This window comes from Triturus cristatus, chromosome 10 (genome assembly GCF_964204655.1).
Source record: "Triturus cristatus chromosome 10, aTriCri1.1, whole genome shotgun sequence".
Classification (NCBI taxonomy): Eukaryota; Metazoa; Chordata; class Amphibia; order Caudata; family Salamandridae; genus Triturus; species Triturus cristatus.
Genome location: NC_140593.1, coordinates 536,687,346 through 536,707,086, shown reverse-complemented (window position 1 = coordinate 536,707,086; position 19,741 = coordinate 536,687,346). Strand labels below are relative to the sequence as shown.

General features: G+C 47.1%; 1 protein-coding gene across 9 annotated transcripts in view; it reads right to left on the bottom strand.

Annotated features, from left to right (window-relative positions):
• Nucleotides 1–19,741, bottom strand: part of KMT2C (lysine methyltransferase 2C) — a 1,736,691-nt gene that overhangs the window by 36,192 nt on the left and 1,680,758 nt on the right. For all 9 annotated transcript variants that reach the window (XM_085632007.1, XM_085632012.1, XM_085632004.1 and 6 more), the window contains one exon: nucleotides 5,749–5,857. In XM_085632007.1, coding sequence (XP_085488133.1) covers nucleotides 5,749–5,857 — 109 coding nt within the window. The remainder of the gene's footprint in view (nucleotides 1–5,748; nucleotides 5,858–19,741) is intronic.

The window sequence follows — 19,741 nt, the reverse complement described above, 5'->3', positions numbered from 1 at the left end:
CCTGGTCAGATCACTGCTACATCCCTTTCGAACTCCTAGGAATTATGAAACATAGACCACGGACGAAGCCTTGCATCCCTCAGGGCGGGCCCCACTGGAAGAACCTGATAGAAAATCCGGGTCTTCTAACCAAGGCACTTGAAACTAGACCATCAATAGTTGGGAACCCTGAGAAGGACAGTCAGTCCTTCAGGAAATGGATGGATGCTCTAGCTATGGAAAATGATAAAATAAAACCAAGTGTAAGACGTAATAATAAGCATAGAACCTCTGCCCCTTGGTTTTCTCAAAGACTAAAGGAAGAACAGAGGAAAGTTAGAGCATTGGAACGGACCTGGCGCACAAAATATAATATAACTGACCAGACCAAGTACAAAATAGCCCGCCGACACTACCATGGGATGATAAAAACAGCCAAAAAGGTCTTTTTTACTGATGCCATAATTAACAGTAATAATAAACAAAAAGATATCTTTAATATTGTTAATTCTTTTATAAATCCAAAGAACATGCAGAGAGATATTCCCCCCTCGCAAACCCTATGTAATAATATCGCGGACTATTTCCACGAGAAAATACAAACGATCATCAAAGACTTCCCAGATCCTCTCTCCCTGAATGAGTTACAGAATAAAAATAATCACACAATAAGCCAGTTACCTTTCTTTCAGGAAGTCAGCCTTGAAGAATCCAAGAGCCAAATTCTTAAAATCAAATCTGGTTCTCCCTTTGATCCCTGCCCCCCCTACGTCCTCCACACTATGGTGGAGATCGTAAATCCGATCATTAATAATATCATTAACTCCTCACTTTCCCAGGGAGTAGTCCCTGAAGAATGGAAAGTTGCAGCAGTGAGGCCCCTACAGAAAAAGCCATTATCAGACCCCGCCATTCTTACCAATCTACGACCAATCTCATTACTCCCTACTTTCTGTAAACTTACAGAAAAGGAAGTAAATAAACAGCTCACTTCTTTTTTAGAGGCAAATAACATCTGGCACCCGAACCAAGCTGGCTTCAGAGCAAAACATTCGACTGAATCGGCTCTAAATTTCTCCGTGGAAACACTTAGAACAGCACTAGACCAGGGAAAAAAAGCTGTCCTCATACTTTTAGACCTATCCGCGGCCTTCGACACGGTGTCGCATACCATCTTGATAGACCGACTAACCGCGGCAGGAATAACGGGCAAGGTACTGAGATGGCTAAAGAGTTTTTTGACAAACAGACGACAAGTGGTTACCTTGGGCCAATTTAGATCAGCAGAAATCCCACTGAATTCAGGTGTGCCACAGGGCTCGTGTTTGAGTCCGACACTTTTCAATGTATATATGGCTCCCCTGATTGCCCTCATATCATCTTTCGGCATAGCTACCATCGCATATGCAGATGATACACAACTCATCCTAGTGATGGAGGATGAATCCAGCCAAGCAGAAGCTAGACTCCAGAACTGTTTGAAGACTACTTTCCACTGGATGAGCACAAATCATCTTAAATGCAATTCAGGGAAAACTGAGATCCTACCTGTTGGAAAAAACAACTCCTTCAATCCAACTCTATGGTGGCCAGAAGACGCCACCGTCCCTCCCAATACAGCAAATGCAGTCCGTAATCTGGGAATAAAATTTGACCCTTCTCTGAGCTTTAAACAACAAGCAAATGCCGTGGCAGGGATCTGCTTCGGCATAATAAAGGGACTTAGGAAATTTTTCGATCTGATCCCTTTTGCAGCAAGAAAGACGGTGGCGGTTGCCCTTATCACTTCCCGCATTGACTACTGTAATAGTATATATGCGGGAACAAATAGGACAGTATGCCATAAACTGCAAATTGTACAACATGCAGCGGCCAGGTTAGTGTTGGGCTGGAAAAGAAGGACCTCAGCTTCAACAGCTCTGAACATACTGCATTGGCTGCCAATACACAAAAGGGTGTTGTTTAAAATCCTGCTAATTACCTATAGAGCATTTAACAAAACAGGACCCAAATACATTGAAAACATGTTCCAACACTATGCCACTGCACGATGTCTGAGATCTCAAAATGAGAATTTTCTCACAATCCCTAAGTTCAGACTTAAAACCAAAGGAGGCAAGTCCCTGGCAGTTTTGGGATCCAAAGCCTGGAACTCTCTGCCGTCCTCCCTTCGGCAAATTTCCACAGAAATTTCTTTCAGAAGCACCCTCAAAACCTGGATTTATACGTTATCTGATACAAAATGTAAAAATCTGATATAACACTCCATCTCCGAAACATCATAAGAATCTTTTCATCTGATCCTTTTTCGTACTCAGAAGCGCAAAGATGCTCCATGGAGTGCAACCAGCGCTATACAAAACCGAATTACATTACATTACATCAGTGACTACTGTGAGCTCTGGTTGGGAAAGGGAGAGAAGTCGGCTGTTGAACAAATTAAGACTTGTCAGCCGCCTCTGCAGATCTACGGTTGTCTCCTTAGTGACCTGGATAGAGTCAAAGAGGTAGCCTTGATGTTGGTCCTACTTCCATTGCAGAGCCCAAATGCAACACCTGGCGTGGCTGACAAGAAGGATACACAGGGCTAAGAGGCCAACCAGCCTTACAGCCATCCTTACTAAGCTTCAGGACTGAACCCAAAACATCTAGCACATAGTCCAAATGTCCCAGACTCGCTGCAGAGGAGGAAAATAATTGAACCTCCCCATATTCTAGCAGTGGAGGCTCCTTCGCTATGGCAGAGGAGCGTCGCCCCCCCCCTGCCAGCAGCCAAAAAAAAGTAAGAAATCTAAAATGATAATAAACCCAAGTCTTTGGGGGCAGGGCCAGCGGGGATGACAGGCTCTAAGGGGAGTGGTTGCACACACTGCCTTCAATGCGCATGTGGGTTTGGACACCTGTCTCAGGACGGCCAAACCGACATGCGTACTGAAGCGGTCTCCAACACGAGATGCGTTGCCGGTTGGAGACAGCAGGCACAGGCTTCCAGTCTCACTGAGAGCGCAAACTGAGGGCGCTCAGGCCAATCCTGAAGCTGCTCTCATGCTGCCAGCAGCATGAAAGCAGTATCAGGACTGGTCAAAGGTGAGTCTTGGATCCTGTGCCTGCAGTGGACTGGAGCCAGAGAGGAGTGGAAGACCAGCGATACAGCTGATAATTTGTTTTTGGGTGTGCGTCCTTTGTCCCCGGGTCCCCCCTTCCATCCCCTCCACCCACCCCACCAATTTGCCCAGACACTGGCCACTACTGTATCCCAAATCGCCCCTATGAGTGGAAGCCTCTGAGTGAATCAGTTGGGACTTCAGATTGTTTATGGTGAAAACCAATGATGTTAAGAGTCTCACCATTTCTAAGAGGTCATCTACAACTGAATTAGGCTAGCCGTACTCAACCACTAATGGGTAGACAAGAATATCATTTTGACCAAGTAGCCATCAAGGCATCCATGAGGGCATCATTGAATGGTAGGAAGGACTTCACTCGAGAATCTCTAATAGAACATTTGTCTTCGCTTCAATGTAACCTCAGTTGCCCTCTAAACCAACACCATCACAAATGAGGCACTTTGGTCTGTTAGTGTTCCGTCTGGCAAGTCAAGTTCTGGTTCACGGAAGTGGCAAGCTCATTGGCATTTTGTAAGTCATTGTAAGGGATAATCCGTATAATGAGGGGAAGCAAGCCATCCCCTGTCCTATCATCAGTATTCTGGGGAGCCTCTGCTGATGGTGGTGTTGCAGAAGAGGAATGGGGTTAGAATCAGGTAGCATGACAACTGGTGGTGTGTTGGTTATTCCGTAGCGTCACATTGGACGAGTTTGGGCAGAAATTGTGGGTCTGGCATGGGTGTCGGCAACAGCTCATCGGTTGTCACTGGTCAATCCGCCAAAGGCACCTGTGCAGTGGAAATTGATTTGGACCTTGGTAAAGGCCCTTGTAGTGTGTACAAAGGGGGCAGACAGTATTGGGACGATAACCTGACTGGAGACCCCTGCGGCACCATGGGGCTCAAAAGCACCCTGGAAGGAGCCCAAGGCACATTAAAGATTTACAGAATGGCCTCCTTGAAGGCATAAATCTGCTGCTGGGACGATGACAGCCGCAGGAACACATAATGTGATGGGACCAACTAAGGTATCTGTTTCATGGCCAGTGACCTTGAAGGATTGTGGCTTGACTCCCAACACCCTTAAATTCGACTCACCCCAAGATTTTGACAGGAAAGTGGTGCTGTCACAGAAATGGGCTCAGACTGGGACTGTAACTGCGAACGGTAAGGGGACCTGTGTGATTTTCCCACTTACTTCTTATGCTCAGTGATATACAGCTTTGACTTCGGGTGCATTGGTCACACGATTTGGAGTCGTGAAAGTAGCCTGGGCACCAAAGACATATTACGAGGGACTGCAACTGAAATCTGCTTGTGGTAGTCTCGGCAAGGCATAAACCCTGTAGCATTTTGAGGGGGACATACTCTCCAGCACACTGAAAACCAATTGGGAATAACAAAGATCGATTATGATGACAGTATAGCTCCAGATCGGATGTATCAGAAGGCGCATAAATTAAAGAAATGAGGAGCCGCATGACACCACATTGCGGCGTGCAGGAGCACTAATGAAAAATTATCTGCATCCCGCCTGGTGACTAGGGGATACTCTATAAGTGAGGAATCTGCTTTTATCAGTATACATCAGAAAGCAGTTGGTGTGGGCTGTAACCATTACTGATGTAGTTCTGAAGTGCACACCATTGCTATTATCCTTGAAGGTATATATGTCAGTATAAATTATTTAGAGGGGTTGCAGCACAAAATTAGTGTTTTTATACCTTTTGAGTCATTCTTCAAGCTGAAATGGCCTTGTTTTGGGTTGGTTGTTTTTTGTCTTTTTCAGGTGTTGGCTGAGCTATTTGCTCTCTGCACTAGGTTTTGCCCACCCCCTCTAATTTCTCTGGTAGCACATAGCTTCCTGATAGACTGTACAGCCCATCACTATTTTACCGTGGCATTCCTTAGGGTCAGTCTCCTCTGCTTCTAAGTGGACACTATTTTTTTTTTTGCATAGTTTTATATAGCGCGAACTTGACCTGAATCCAATCAGGTTTCAGAGCGCTTTACATAGCACCAGTTATGTTACATGACGACACACATTCATATTTTGTTAGGCACGGGGAGATTAAGTGATTTGCCCAGAATCACAGGATGTTCAGCGTCATTACCGAGACTCAAACCCAGTTCCCCAGGTCGAGCACCCTAGCCGTTAGGCCAACTCATCTCCCCTATTGACCCATTACACTAATGCCTGGAGTACTCCTGTGAGCTTCACATTCCACTGCTTCTGGGTGGGCTCCATATTCCTACAACTTTGGGATCCACTGCATTCCTTGTGGTCCGTTCTTCACTGATCCAGAGTGAAGCCCACAGATCTATTACTGTGGTATTCCTTTAAATGATTAATGAGGAATCCAAGCCTCCCTTCCTTTCAACAAGGTAGTCTTTTCTTCAACCACCTGACGCATGTTAAGCCAATGCAATACATAAATGAGATTAAGCACTTCACACAACAATGGTGTAAATTAAACCAGCACTGTTTGGTCCAAGTAGAATCCTTGACCACTGCTCTTGATTACGTGTATTGCCTCCAACCCTCAAAGAGCCCAATGTGTGTTGTAGTTGTGCCCAGTTCAGTGAAGCAACCAATGGGTGGTCCCGGGGGCCATAGATCCCAGAAGACATGTCTAAAGACAATAACTGGCACTAAACTGTACCTCCTCTCCTTTTTGAATTCTCCGATTTGAACTGATGATAATCTTGTGGCCTTTCTCAAACGCCACAACCTCAGCCACACAGTTCGGTGCACATGAATGGTTAATATATCTGTCAAATACAAAAAATAAATGTTACTTCACACACAATTATAAAACCAATACCAATAGTTATATACAATGAAGGAAATTGTGACTGCAATCTCCAAATTTAGAAATTGCCAGTACCCTAAGTGTGGATAGCTTGATGGGTGAGTATTACATTGCTACCATGCGCTCAATTCTTCAGTGTCTCCAGGTTCATTATGAGGCATTAAAGGGTTAGTATCACCCACTACATAGTAAGCAAATGTCACCTTTGTTACTGAAGAGCTGAGGTTTACAAACTAGACCCATTTCTGATTGTTGTACAAATATATTTTTTATTACAAATTAGACATAAAAAATCTCAGCAAATAGGTTGAATGAACACATGCCTCAACTGCCCTACACAACAATGAGATTAGGTGGATTTCACTCTGGGGAGATCAACAGCTTTTACATTTCTAAGGTTATTTGCTATATTAGAGCAAATAACCCTTAGTAAATTAAACATTCCCAAAGCTTAACCCCTTCGGTGCTCATGACGGAATGGTTCCGTCATGACCCACGGTTGAGCTGTGCTCATGACGGAACCATTCCGTCATGACCACGCCCGCGCAAGATTCCGCCAGCACAGCGGCGGAATCTGCGCAGCATCGAAGGGGTTAAGCACTAATAGACAATGAAAAAGACTAAGATCCTTCCACATCAAGGGATTAAATAATATGGAGATTAGTAAATAACTTGATTTGACAAAGTTTTATACCATACACTTAAGACCAAGGTCTGCACAAATGAGGGGATATCTGAAGAACACACGCAATACCACTTTCGCGTATGTTCCTTGACCTCACTATTGAACCCAACACCTGTATTAAAGAAATCTGAACGCATTCTAGTAATATCACTGTCATTATATGCAAGGGATTTATAGTCATGTTTTACGAACCTAAGAACAATTAATAACCTAAAACGGAAAAAAATACAACTGTTTGGTACATGTTCTGTTTTGGTAATCAATTGTTCTAAGAAGGAACTATTCCACCCTGAGTACTATGCCTGGGACTGTTCACCCCCAGTATTGGCTTTAGGTGGTAACTAGATGTCAAAATCAAAAGGATTAAAATGTCTAAATACATCCACAAAAATAATACTTACCAAAATGTTATAACCGTAAGCAAATGCCACAATTATTCTCCTCTGTACTGTTTGAAATTCAATCAACTCCGCTTCTACCAAGTAGGCTAATTTGGGCTACTGATCAGGCGTGGGTTAAATTAGATACAATAACTACATAATAGGTGATTCCACACTTTCCCCTTTACTATTTAGTTTCAAATCTCACTTCATGACCTAATGGTATAATTGCAAAAATATGCATGTCACCTAAGAAAGGAAACTGGCCTATGCCTTGAATCTAATGGCTGTGGTGCTGCTGAAAACCCTGTGCAGGTCCACCAGGTAGAATACTATGCTCTTGGCAAACTATTACAAAACTGGTGTGCAATTGTAAAAGCAAAAAAAGAAATCCATTTACATCTCAGATTCTGAGAATTAATTAATAAACATACTTTAAACATTGGAACTGTAGGCTTTGTTAAATTTGTGAATAAAACGTTATAGACATTGAGCCCTTTTTATTTATTTTTTAAAACATTGTTATTGTAATTTCTGCAGTATACTATGGCAATCCAGATTCTAATGGTAATCCAGTAGCAAATAAGACCATTCAGATGATTAATGGGCTTATATTTGTGCCAAACAATGATGGTTTCTCCTAATTGAACTGTCTCATTGTTTTTTTCCCCCACCATATCTGTTTATTGTTTTGTTGATACATACAAAAAAAGATTAACAAGTTGCATCGGGAAACCCCAAAGGTAGGAATCCTATGTTCTCCAGTAAAATACTGTCTGTTAATTCTAATATATAACCAACATAAGAGGCACCATAACTGTCCTCTCAGATTTTTTAAATCAATTTCTTTATTTAGGTTTGTCAGAAAATAAGAGAAAGAATAGAAATATCACTCATTGCGGTAGACAAATTTATATACAAATGTGTAAGGAGTCTAACTTGAAATCAGTACAGTAGAGCACAGTATAATACTGTACTCCAAATAACCTTTACCCAACTGCTTCTACGACAAGGTTTAGATCATTGGTGGCAGTCTGGATTTTAATAGTTAGACAATTGTCACTTTGGGACACCAGCCATGCACATACACTGTATAAAGGTTAACTCAGGGAAACCTAGAGACGGGAAGGGAAGTGATGGAGTTATATAGTTGCATATTGGCATGGAATTTTGACCGATACAAGATGAACATCTTATTGATTGTACAATATGAATGCAGGGGAAACTATTTGCTGGTAAACGGGGCAGGGGTCGAGGGAGGGTGGAGTTGAACAACCCTCTGATACCTCCTGTAAAAAAAGTGTTTGCTCCTGAAATGCCAATAAAGTTAATTAAAAGATAAAAAAAGGTTTAGATCATTGGTTTAGATCTGTGGGGGCGGAGCAGAAAAGGCGAATGGACTCATAATAAGCTAACCACCATCAGTCAGCTATACTGGCAACTTGGAGTGTATCAAGGATCGAGGTACGAGGTCTTTGAGGTACGAGGTCTGTTATGAGTCCCAGTATGGTATTTTTTCTGTACCAAAAGACCCTCAGATATGCTTGAAAATATGAGTTTGGTTCATAAGTCGATATATAATTTATTCAGGGAATGCTGCAAGCCGTACATTATGTAACCAGGCATCATGAGTGGGTGAAGCACATTGTTTCCATAATGGACATCTTAGCAACCGCTAAAGCTCTGTCGACTCATCTTTTCATGTGGCGGTTCACACCTGGTAGATCAACAGTGTCATGTAAGAAAATTAGTTCAAGAGTCATTTGATAAGGGAGGAGCCAAGATGGCGACCGGGACGGCAGCGTAGACTCCCGGCTCCGTGAACCTCCGCATCCCGCACGGATATCCTGTACGAGATCCTCAGCCTGCGCTACGCGGTTGTGTTTCTGAAGGAGAGTGGCACCCGATCGTGTGACTCCGAGGTCTCTGGCTGCGGTATCGCCGGAGAAATGTGCATTTGAACTTAGCGGCCCTTGCGGCCCTGGAGCCGGGACCTCGAGTGGACGCCGTGGCCGGGTGGAAGTTCGACAACAGCGGCCTGTGGTGACTGGGGGGAGTCGGTCCACCGGAGCGGTGCCAAATTTGACCTACATTTCGTCGTGGTCGTTTCTACTGTCAAGCGTAGCGGACCGAGTGCACGCCCGGGGGTGCAATTCTCAGATCCTCCGGTGACTGCCCCTGCCTTTGATGGTGAGCTGCCCAGACGCCGCCCGTATCTTGCCCTGATCCTTGCGGGCCGCTCCCGGTTTTTCGCGGGAGCTGGTCCGTGGTGGGGACGACTGTTGCCCGTGACCACGCAACGGATAACTTTTCGCCTGCCCCCGGAACCCGGTCCCCAGCGACGTGGACCTCGAGGCGCTTGTCCCTGGGTCCCGGCCCCGGTGCGGGTCGGGCATACTTGGCGGCCATCTTGTTGCGATGAAGCCTACCATCCTGTCCGCTGTGTCGCAGCGGGTTTGTGAGTGTGTGACTTTTGGGAGTGTGGCGGAGCGATCGCAGAGAGCTGTGCTGGGGTACGGCGACCTCCTCGAGGCCCTTGGTGCTCTTCACTCCTCCTTGGTTCATGGTGTCGGGGTCTTGGGGAGTAAGCTCGACGGTGTGGCGTCAGCGTTGGGACAGTGGCGGCCCGCCTGTCCTCACGTACACAGGGACTACACACACGGCGCACAGGAGGACACGGTGGCGGCCACCCCCGAGGATAGTGCACAGCTGGACGCTCCGGACAGTATGCTACCGTGTGCTCGGCCAGCTGAGGGCCTGATCTGTCCCGGAGGCATTGGACCTGAGTGGGAGGTGGTGGCCTCGTCCCGTACATGGCCTCCGGCGACCCAGGGACAATTCCAGCAACAATTGTCAGCTTTGGCTGCTTCTGCCTTCCTGGACCTTGAGTGCTGTGCAGATCCTGGGGCAGCACTGGGAAGCCTGTCCCTCCATGCTGCGGACTGTGTTTGTGCTCAGAGACTTCCACCCCACCTGTGTGCGTCGCTTCTCGGTCGTTTTTGGACACTCCTCTACCTTGAAACATCGGTTATGGTGCTGGGTCGAGGGGTAGGCATGGGCAGAATTACAAAGAGTGGTCAGGGATAAGGCTGATCCTTCAGGGGTGGTTATCTAGTGGATGGGCGGGCTCAGGGGTTGCGTGCTCCCCTGGAATAGCTAATAGCATAATAGGTGCATAATGCTCCCCCTCTTTCTTTGATACGATCGATTTTGTGCTGCTTATTGTTCACTTTGGGGGATACTTACCGTGCGGGAGGGAGAAGCCGGGGGTATGTTTTGAAGGCCCTCCTCCAGTTTATTAATACTTTCTCTACCCCCCCGTCTGGTGGGGTTCTTTTCCTGCTTCTTTTTCCCTATTCTCCTATATTTCGGGTCTGGTTCCAGGGCGACAGGCACACTGCTGGGGGGGGGGCCGTACTCATCTGCAGAGGTGCAGGGTGGGGGGTTGGGGGAGGGGATTCTCTAGTCTTTCATCTCTTTTTCCATGGCCTCCTTTTTCTTCTCTGATTCTTCTTGTTTTTCCTTTTCTGGGATCAGTGTGATACGCCTCCTTTGTTATGACTCGTTGCCATTCCATGTGTGCCACAATTTCCGGGGTGTTCTCTGGGAGTTTGGGCGGGGGACTGCAGGCGCAACTGTTTATGATATTCTTCCCCATCCTGACGTTTTTGTGTCTGCGCCATTGATCCAATAGATTGCGGTATATTGCTTACATCTATTACTCTGCATACCTTTTATCGTTGTTGGGAAATTGTCTGGCACCTGATCCTTCTGTCTTGTTCTATTATAAAATGAAAACCTTTTTCTCCTGTTGCCCTACCTGCCTTGTTCACAGTATTAGCATGAGGATTCTGCTCCCCGAAATGCTGCCTGTGTTTACATTTGATCGTTATTGCTCTGATTGCTTAGCGGCCGGCCCCGGGGGGTTGTAGGCCCATATTTGTTCTTGATTGAAATGTCAATAAAGGTTTTCAAAAAAAAAAAAAAAAAAGAGTCATTTGATAAGTTGATGAATTGATGGCGTTCAATGTGGATATTACTCTGCTTCAAAAAACTTGCAGTGATGTACAAGACCGTATCACAACTGACTGGTTTCCACAACTCCAGCAATCAGACTTAGGGATGAGACTGGCTGTAAGCAATTTTTGAGGAGTCCAAGGCCAAAAAAGGAAAAATTAGAAGAAACTGAGTTTCAGGGCTCACTGTCATGGCCCTCAAGCAGGTCAACACAGCCTGACTCTTAGTACTGAAACTCTGCTTTATGCTGCCACTTAACCTAAAGATGCACAGAAAGGGGTTGGGAGTGGATTTCTTTAAGCAGAATCCTAAACAGACCAAGAACGACCCCTTTGCAACTGCCCCATCATACTCATGAACTGATGAGTCAAGGAGGTGATCATCCAATAGTGAGAGGGCCTTTGCCAGACAGTGCCTTAGCTGGATATACATATATCGCTGTTGGGAGTCTAAGTGAATTTTGCCCTGGAAAGTTGTAAACAATTTCATATACTTAGCAAGCAGCAGTTGACCCAGCAAGAGGACTTCCTTGTCTGATCATTCTTTCCAGGCTATTGTGGCTTCATTGATTTGAACTGCCATTTTATTTCAGATAAGTGCGTGTCCAAGCAGTTGCATGTGGGTTTTTAACTCAGAGGCATTTCCATCTTTGTGAAACAAGCTAAGATCAGCTTTCCCACCTAGAGTGTGCTGTTCTACTGTCACCCAATCCAGTCTTTCCAGGTCTTTTGAAAAAAGATGCGCTAAATGCGCAAGGTGATGTGCCTTATAGTATAGGTTCATATCAGGTTCACGTAGTCCACCAGACATAATATCCGCCCCCAAATTGGAGATTTTAAGACAAAGCTTTTATGGCCACTTCAAATGTAGTCCTTCGTCATTGTATTCAGTCTAAGTAGCAGAAATGTTGAAAGAGGTTCAGAATCATTCCAAAATAGACAGTGCCATCTGTAAGTACTACTCTTCCAAGTGGTGCCACCCCAGTCGAGGACCCTTGGAAGTGGACCTGAAAGTGCTCTGCCAGCCCATCTGTGAATCCAGTAGAACTGACGTATCTCCTCTGTTGTGTGGCACAAACCAGAGCAGAACTGACGCATTGCCTCTGCTGCAGGGAATCTTTCAGCGCAAGGACTCCGCATTGACCTCGGAGCCTGCATCAGAACCGCTGCTGTGCAAAGCTTTACCAAAGCAAGCTCTCGCATCGCAAGCCTGTGTCGACGGGATCCTCGATGACGATGCAGAACCTCGCATTGCAGCTCCTTGGAACAGACGCACCGCCTCGGCTGCATGGTGCATCCTCGACATGGCATCTTGCAACCCTCTGCAAACAGGATTGAAGGTGCTCCTGTTCAGCAGACCTAACTGGGTCCCTGAAGCCAGCCAATGCTCCATCACTGTCAGCCTGAACTTGTGACTTTGTCCCAGTCCAGGGTAACCAGATAGCCACAGTTGGCACTTTGTGCTTTTTGGTGCTATATTTACTGAAGTCTTTAAACCTCCATATACCCGCTTCTAGTGTTTGAATTGTTTGTCATTTTGACCTTGATTAAAATGTACTTTATTTTTCTAAATTAGTGTGGGATTTTTCGTGTGTTGTTTTTCCACTTTATAACTATTTGAATTGCTGCATAAATACTTCAAATATTGCCACTAAGTTAAGCCTGACTGCTCTGTGCCAAGCTACCAGAGGGTTGAGCAAAGGCTAATTTGGGGTTTGCTTGTGCCTCACCCTGACGAGGATTAAGGTTGCTGCTTCATTAGCATTTCAACCCCTCAACTAGTAACCCAATTTCTCACAGTGCAATTGATATATACTCTGACATTTGTCCCAAAACTGTTACTTCGCTATGAAAATTGGGTAGTGAGCTTTATGGATACATGAAGAGCAGTAAACTATTCTAAGAGTAAACCCGCAGTTTTATTTCAGTGACTTTGCTTTGCATACCTGTGTTTAAAGCTGAAGCTCTGAGATTAGCTTTTAAAGCGGTTCTCTGATTTTAAGGAGGGTGAGAAAATTATTACAGATTATTTTGAACTAAATCTATCAATCTCACATTGCCAAAAGTACACCATTTCCTCCCGAACTGTTTAAGCATCAAACAGGTAATTTGGCTGAACACTCCATCACAACCAACCTATTTAATGCCTGTAGGAAACTGGAGCATTATGTGGTGATGCTGGTTAGGCTTTACCATGCAATATGGACGAGTTACTTACCTTCGGTAACGATGTATCTGGTAGAGACACAGTCTAGCCGCAGATTCCTTAATTTGGATTATCCCCAAGCTTCAGACTGGATCCGGAAAACTTTTCCGCTAGCAGTACCTTTGCACGCCGGGGGGCGGCGTTGCCCGGCTCCGTCCTGATGTCGTCCACGGAAGTGTCGTCAATGGAGCCATATAAGAGCCCCCCAGAGTGCTGACGTCAGTTTTCTACAATTAAACGTTTTCGTGCCACAACGTGGAGCCACGACAAAAACTGTGAGAGTATAGGAACAGTGTGTCCCCTCCCCCCTGAAAGAGGCAACGGCAGTGGAAACGAATGGCATGACAAACGAAGGACAGTTTGCAACCACAGGATGCAACTGTATGAAAAACTGTCTGGAACCACAGGATGTAACTTTAAAGGACCACAAGACTGGAATAACATGTTTCATGGCAAGTGATCAAAAGTGAACAACATAGAATGTTCACCATACCCGCCCCAGTGACCAAAGAAATGGGGAGAAACAGATGAGGGCAGAGGGAGGGTAGGAAAACATGAGAATTTCCGTGCTGGAAGAACCCAGGTGGAGAAGCATTGAAAGGCACAGAACCTAGCCACCCAAAAACGAGAAAGGGTGGATAGCCAATGTGCCCAAAACAGAATGACACCCTGCCCCGGAGGTAGGTGACAAGAGCACCCCTCAGGAAGACCAAGGCCACCTGTAAGGAGGCGAGGTGGTAGAACCCCACCTGGAAAGGTCCTCGCAGAGTGGGGAGGATGGGTGGGCGTTAAGGAATCTGCGGCTAGACTGTGTCTCTACCAGATACATCGTTACCTAAGGTAAGTAACTCGTCCATCTGATAGAGACATCTAGCCACAGATTCCTTAACTTAGACTAGATACCAAAGCCGTACCCCATTGGAGGGTCTGCGACCGAAACCCACCAAGTTCCAAGAGAACTTATCCGTCAATAACACTGACTAATCAAGGTGGGAACAGCAGTGCCAGCACGGCTGACCCCAGACCTATGAAGCCCTGTAAGGGAACATGAACAAGTTTGGCAAAGGCACCATAATCCGTCAGAGGACGTCACGCGACCTCCCCGTCCAGACAGGGACGAAAGGAGACATAGAACTAGAAAGGGCAGTGCATAACGGAAGAAAATGTAGAAACCTCTGCAAAAAGAAGTTAAACTGAGCACCGGATCCCATGGATCCGCCAGAGACAAAGTCCCAGCAAAAAGGGACAAGATAGTATGCCATCGTTAGAGCATACCCACTGAACATACCCCACAGTGGATGCCAAAAAGTGAAAAGGGAGGAGACAGATGTCGACATACATGACTACCAGGAGATACAGGCATGTGGACGATAGGATACACACAAGGAGACAGAGTGTACCACACCACAGCTATGCAAAAGCCCAAGGAATGGGAGCGCCAACAACAAGCATGCGGTGGCAAAGAAAGGCAGGCGCATCACCAGGTAGTTAACCAGCCAACCGTTCCCAGAGGTACAAACAGCGAATGGAAACCGGCAAAAGCCAGAGACACACAGAGTGCTCTTTCCCATATAAGAGAGAGAGAGAGAATCTGGGGATAAACCCCCAATACTAGGGCAAGGAAAACCTAGTATGCATACTCTCTCACTGTGTTTATAACTCATGATATATATACATAAGACAAAGACGTATATATAAACAAATGAAGGAAGAATGAAACACAAGGGGAAACTCTAAGAGCATGCCTAGATAAAGGGAAGTCGCACAATGGGTACCAACGGCACCGGCGTGACGCATAGCAGGACACAACAGTGTAAAAAAACACCTAAAAGCGACAGCATCCCCCCTGATGGGGACAGAACCCTGGCCCCCGCGAGACAGGCGGGGACACGGACCACTACACTCACGAAGGAGGAGTGAGAAATACACAGACAGAGGTCTGGCAGAAAAAAAGTATATTCAGGGAGTCAGAAAACATCCGCAGAGGCCAGGAACGGAAGGACCTGAACCCCAGCGCATAATAAGCAAAAGGACTGAAGTCCCTGACAGGGAAGTGCATAGGGAAATAGGGTACAAGGTAACACACAGCAGAAATGCCGCTGGCGGAAACTCCACTGCCCATAGGCGAAAACCCTACAGAGGCTGAGCCATGAGAGAAGACGTAAACACTTCCCCACACCAAGAATTGAATTGAGCGCAAGACGGGGGCATAATGTACACCGCTGGCACCCTGTGACAACGAACGTATCCTGTGTGTACACATGTTGAATCCACACAGAGCACAGAAGAAACTGTTCCGGGACGGAACAGAGCAACAAGCTCCCAAGGAACACGTGCCTATCTAGGACAGGCAACACAGGCAGAAAAAACACAGCGAAAGCTGAAAGAACACGTCGGGAAGAGCCAGGCATGGCAAAAACCCAACAACCATGAGGGGTAGTGTGTCTCCACAGAGACAGTAAAGAGCTACAGACCAACCGTAGACTACAACACAGAGGGGATGTCCTACAACAGCAGGAAGAATGTTGACAAAAGAGAAGTATCCCAAGAAGACTCCGCAGGAGCCAGTGAAACTTCCTGTGCTAGGAACAGCAGCTATACAATAGCCAACAAGTACCCCACATAGGGTATAACACATCCCTATAAAAAACAAGGGACACCTCTTGAGCCAAGCTCTTAGGCAGAGGGCTAAAAAAGAAAAGCAGAAACAGCTGACCAGCTGTAACAAAAGAAGGACAAGACGGCGAATGCTGCACAGTCAGTCTAGGTAATAACATCTTGAACCCAGAGAGGGAGCACCAGAAAAAGCAGTGACAATACTGCAACTAAAAGCCAAAGTCCACAACAAGGACTACAAACTATGAAACTCATGCAAACTCAGACATGAGATTTGAACCGCCGAGTCAGCATGTCTGTCGAACATGGTAACCCCATGTCTGTCGAACATGGTAACCCCATCAAAGGTCAAATCCCTAAAACACTCCTGGACGCAAATCAACTGACTGGGCCATAGCTCGACCTACCGAATCAGTGGTGTCCATCGCCGTCCGAATGGACAATTGCGCCATTTCCCGGCCATCACAAATCAACCCTTCCAGGTCAGTCCGAAGACCCTCCGGAAGAGAGGGAAGGAGGCGCTCGACCGAGTCCGAAAGGGCAGAAGTAGCCCGTGCAAACACGCAAGACGTGTTCAGGGATCTAAGACCTGCACTGGTGGACGCAAATACATGACGACCACACAACTCCAACCATCGAGACTCCCAAGTGGGAGGGTGTAACAGAGGAGGGCAGAAGGCAGCAAGACTGAAGCCGCCATAATCACCAGCCCATGAGCCCTAGGGTGGAGGGACAAACAGATAGGGTCATCTGGAGCAGGGCGATGTCGATGTGCAACAGCACAATCCACGGGCCCCCCGAAGAGGGCCTCGCCCAAGTCCCCAGAAGAGCGTCGTACAACGACTCGCCAAAAGACAACAAGGGTTCCACTTCGATGGTGCCCTGGTCGAGTAAATCCAGGAAGGGATCCGAGGGCAGAGAGACTGAGGGTGGCTGCACTTGTAAAATGTCCGTAGCCCTGCGAACCGCCCTCGCAAAAGCCACACTAGTCACCGTGGCTATTCGAGGAGGCGACAACAGGTCATCCATGGGGGACGGCATGAGGCTAATCCTGCCACCAAAATGTGGGGGCTCTACAGCCTGAGGGCATCCAAGGCCCTGCCAGTGCATGGGGGGCCGCCCAGAAGTACAGCGAAACAACCTGGGGGTGGCGAATCCACAGGGGCCTCCTCAGATTCGGCCTCCCCATCATCCACTAATCGATCAACAGCCAGAGATGGCACCGGTGTCGTTGTCTCGAAAGAGCCTCGTCTGTCGGGCGTCGGACAGGCGTCGACACAACCTCAACCGAGGTTGGAGCCTGTGGAGAGGAACGTTGTCGACTGAGTCGAGGACTGCACCGCAGCCTCAGCCGGCGTCGGCGCAGGGAGCCTCACAGGGCTGTGCGGAGACGGCATGGAAGGCTTGGACGTGCGAGTACGATGCCCCTCCAGGCTGTGTCCCGACGTTGCAGCGACTCCGGAACCGGTGCGGAGGGCTAACCCGCTGGCAAAATCCCGATTTAAGCCCCTACACCCTCCATGGGGCCCGAAGGCGTGCCAGGGAGAGGGGGTGACCCAAAGTTGGCAAGTAAAGCCCAAGAATAGGCCTCCATCTCGGCCTGAGTTGCCCCAGCTGCAGGAAATGGTGGGTAAGTGGGGGCTGACTACTGACGGCCCGTGTCCGGTGGAGACCGGGAGCAGCGGGCACTGCTGTCGCGCGAGGTCGGTGACCTCCGTGACTTCTTTTTCTTGTGCTTACCTGCGGTAGGAGAGCGACGTCCATGGGAACGACTCTGCGACCAGTCCCGAACTGACCGCCCTGCATGAGAAGGAGACTGGCAGCGTGAGGACTCCGAACGGAACATCCGAGCGGACAGCAACTTCATGCGACGTTCCTGCAGCGACTTTGGTTTCAGCCGTCGGCAGGCGTCACACTCCTCGGAGTCGTGGTGCTCTCCCAAGCACCACATACAGAACGTGTGTGGATCCGTCGCCAACATCTGCCGCGTACAGGATTCACACGCCTTGAAGCCCGAAGGCGTCAAGCACTGTTCCCGGATGCCAAAAGGCGCCGAGAAAGCCTGAAAAACAAAAACAGGCCAGAGAGAACCGCTTCTCCGGATCCGCGTTGGAACGCGGAAATAAAAAGAAAACTGACATCAGCACGCCGGGGGGGAGGCACGACAACACCAATTTATAAAAATAAAGCCGATATTTTTATAATTCCAGACACCAAAACAAAGTAAATCAGATAAGTATAACCGGAGCTATGGATTTTGGACGCAATATTGAATCAGTGCAGAACAGTACTGCAAAACCTTTTCATTATGGTCAATGGGGAAACAGCACTAGTGAAAATCGGTCACTTGCAGGTCAAGTTTCATGGAACCCAAGGATGGTAAAGGGGATGGAAGTCCCAGGACAAGCCACGATAGTCAGTTCGATTTTACCTGCCTCGAGAAGCTCGGGTGCAGAGTTCTCCTGGTTGTCCTTGGTGCCGAAGCGGGAGCTGCAGGAGAGCTGGTTTTACGGCTTACACGATGTTGGGAACAGGGAGCAAAAATTCAACAACAAAGCCACTTCTGACGTCGGCTGACGGTTTTGTGGAGTTCCCTTAAGGTGAAGTGTCGTGAAGCGGGAGGTGCCGGACTGGCGGACAACAAGCCTTAGCAGCAATAAGCAATGCACATAGTTATTTCCATGTCTGGAGGAAGACGTTAGCTCCCTGAAACTTTGTGGTCAGGACTACGTTTCCCACAATGCACTGGACCATCTACTTTTCGGCGATCCCTCGCAGTGACCACTAGACAGTGATTCTTTGGTCATGGTATGTTGTTTTTACCTGGTATTTGCAGGGGACTAGTGCCACCAGTCGAGGGAAGTCTGGTGATGCCTTTGGCTCTCAAAGCGGTCCTTCTGTCTGGAGGAATCGAGCTTTGGTCCAGAACGAGTTGCAGTTGTGCAGTTCCACCACAGGTGCAAAGTATCACACCTTTGGTTTGTGTAGCTCCTGTTGTCGCAGACTGGGGTCTCTTCTTGTGTCCTTTGTTGCAGGTCAGAACAGAAGGAAATGCTACTTACCAGTATCCATCTGTTCTTGGCATGTAGAGCTGCAGATCCACACACTAAGCATAGATCGCCAACTGGTTTTGGGCCCGGATGTTTGCCCTTGTTTTTGTCTTGGAAAAGTCTTTGGAAGTCACGAGATAGGTGACTCCTCCTTTGGATGATAGTGCGCATGGGCATCGGCTCCATCTTCAGATTGTTTTTCGCCAGCAGGGACATGATGTAGTTTTGTGAGAAACAGAAAAGATGCCTATGTATGCTGTATCTAAATAAGATAATACTGGAACAGATAAAGGTAGCCGGGGAGGTGGGTGGGAGTGTGTGGATCTGAAACTCTACATGCCAAGAACAGATGCATACTGGTAAGTAGCATTTTCCGTTCGAGGCATATGAGCTGCAGATCACACACTAAGCATAGATTGTATAGCAGTACCCCTCTTTAGCGGCGACCACCAGTATCTGTTGCAGTAGTTTGAAATAATGTTTTGAGTACAGCCTGACCCACACTAGCTTGCTGTTTTGTTTGCACATCTACACAATAGTGCTTTGTGAATGTGTGTGGTGTAGACCACGTAGCTGCTTTGCAGATGTCATGTAAGGTTATGTTCCCTATAAATGCCAGTGAAGCCCCTATCTTTTGGGTAGAGTGGGCTTTAGGGTGAACTGATAATGTTCGTTTTGCTTTGTGATAGCAAATCTGTATGCATTTGACAATCCACCTTGCTATCCCAGATTTTGATATGGGGTTGCCTTTATGTGGTGGTGAGAAGGATACGAAAAGTTGTTTTGTCTTGCGAAAAGGTTTTGTTCTCTCAATGTAATAAAGCAGTGCTCTTTTGACATCCAGAGTGTGAAGAGCTCTTTCTGAGACTGTTTGTGGTTGCGAGAAGAAC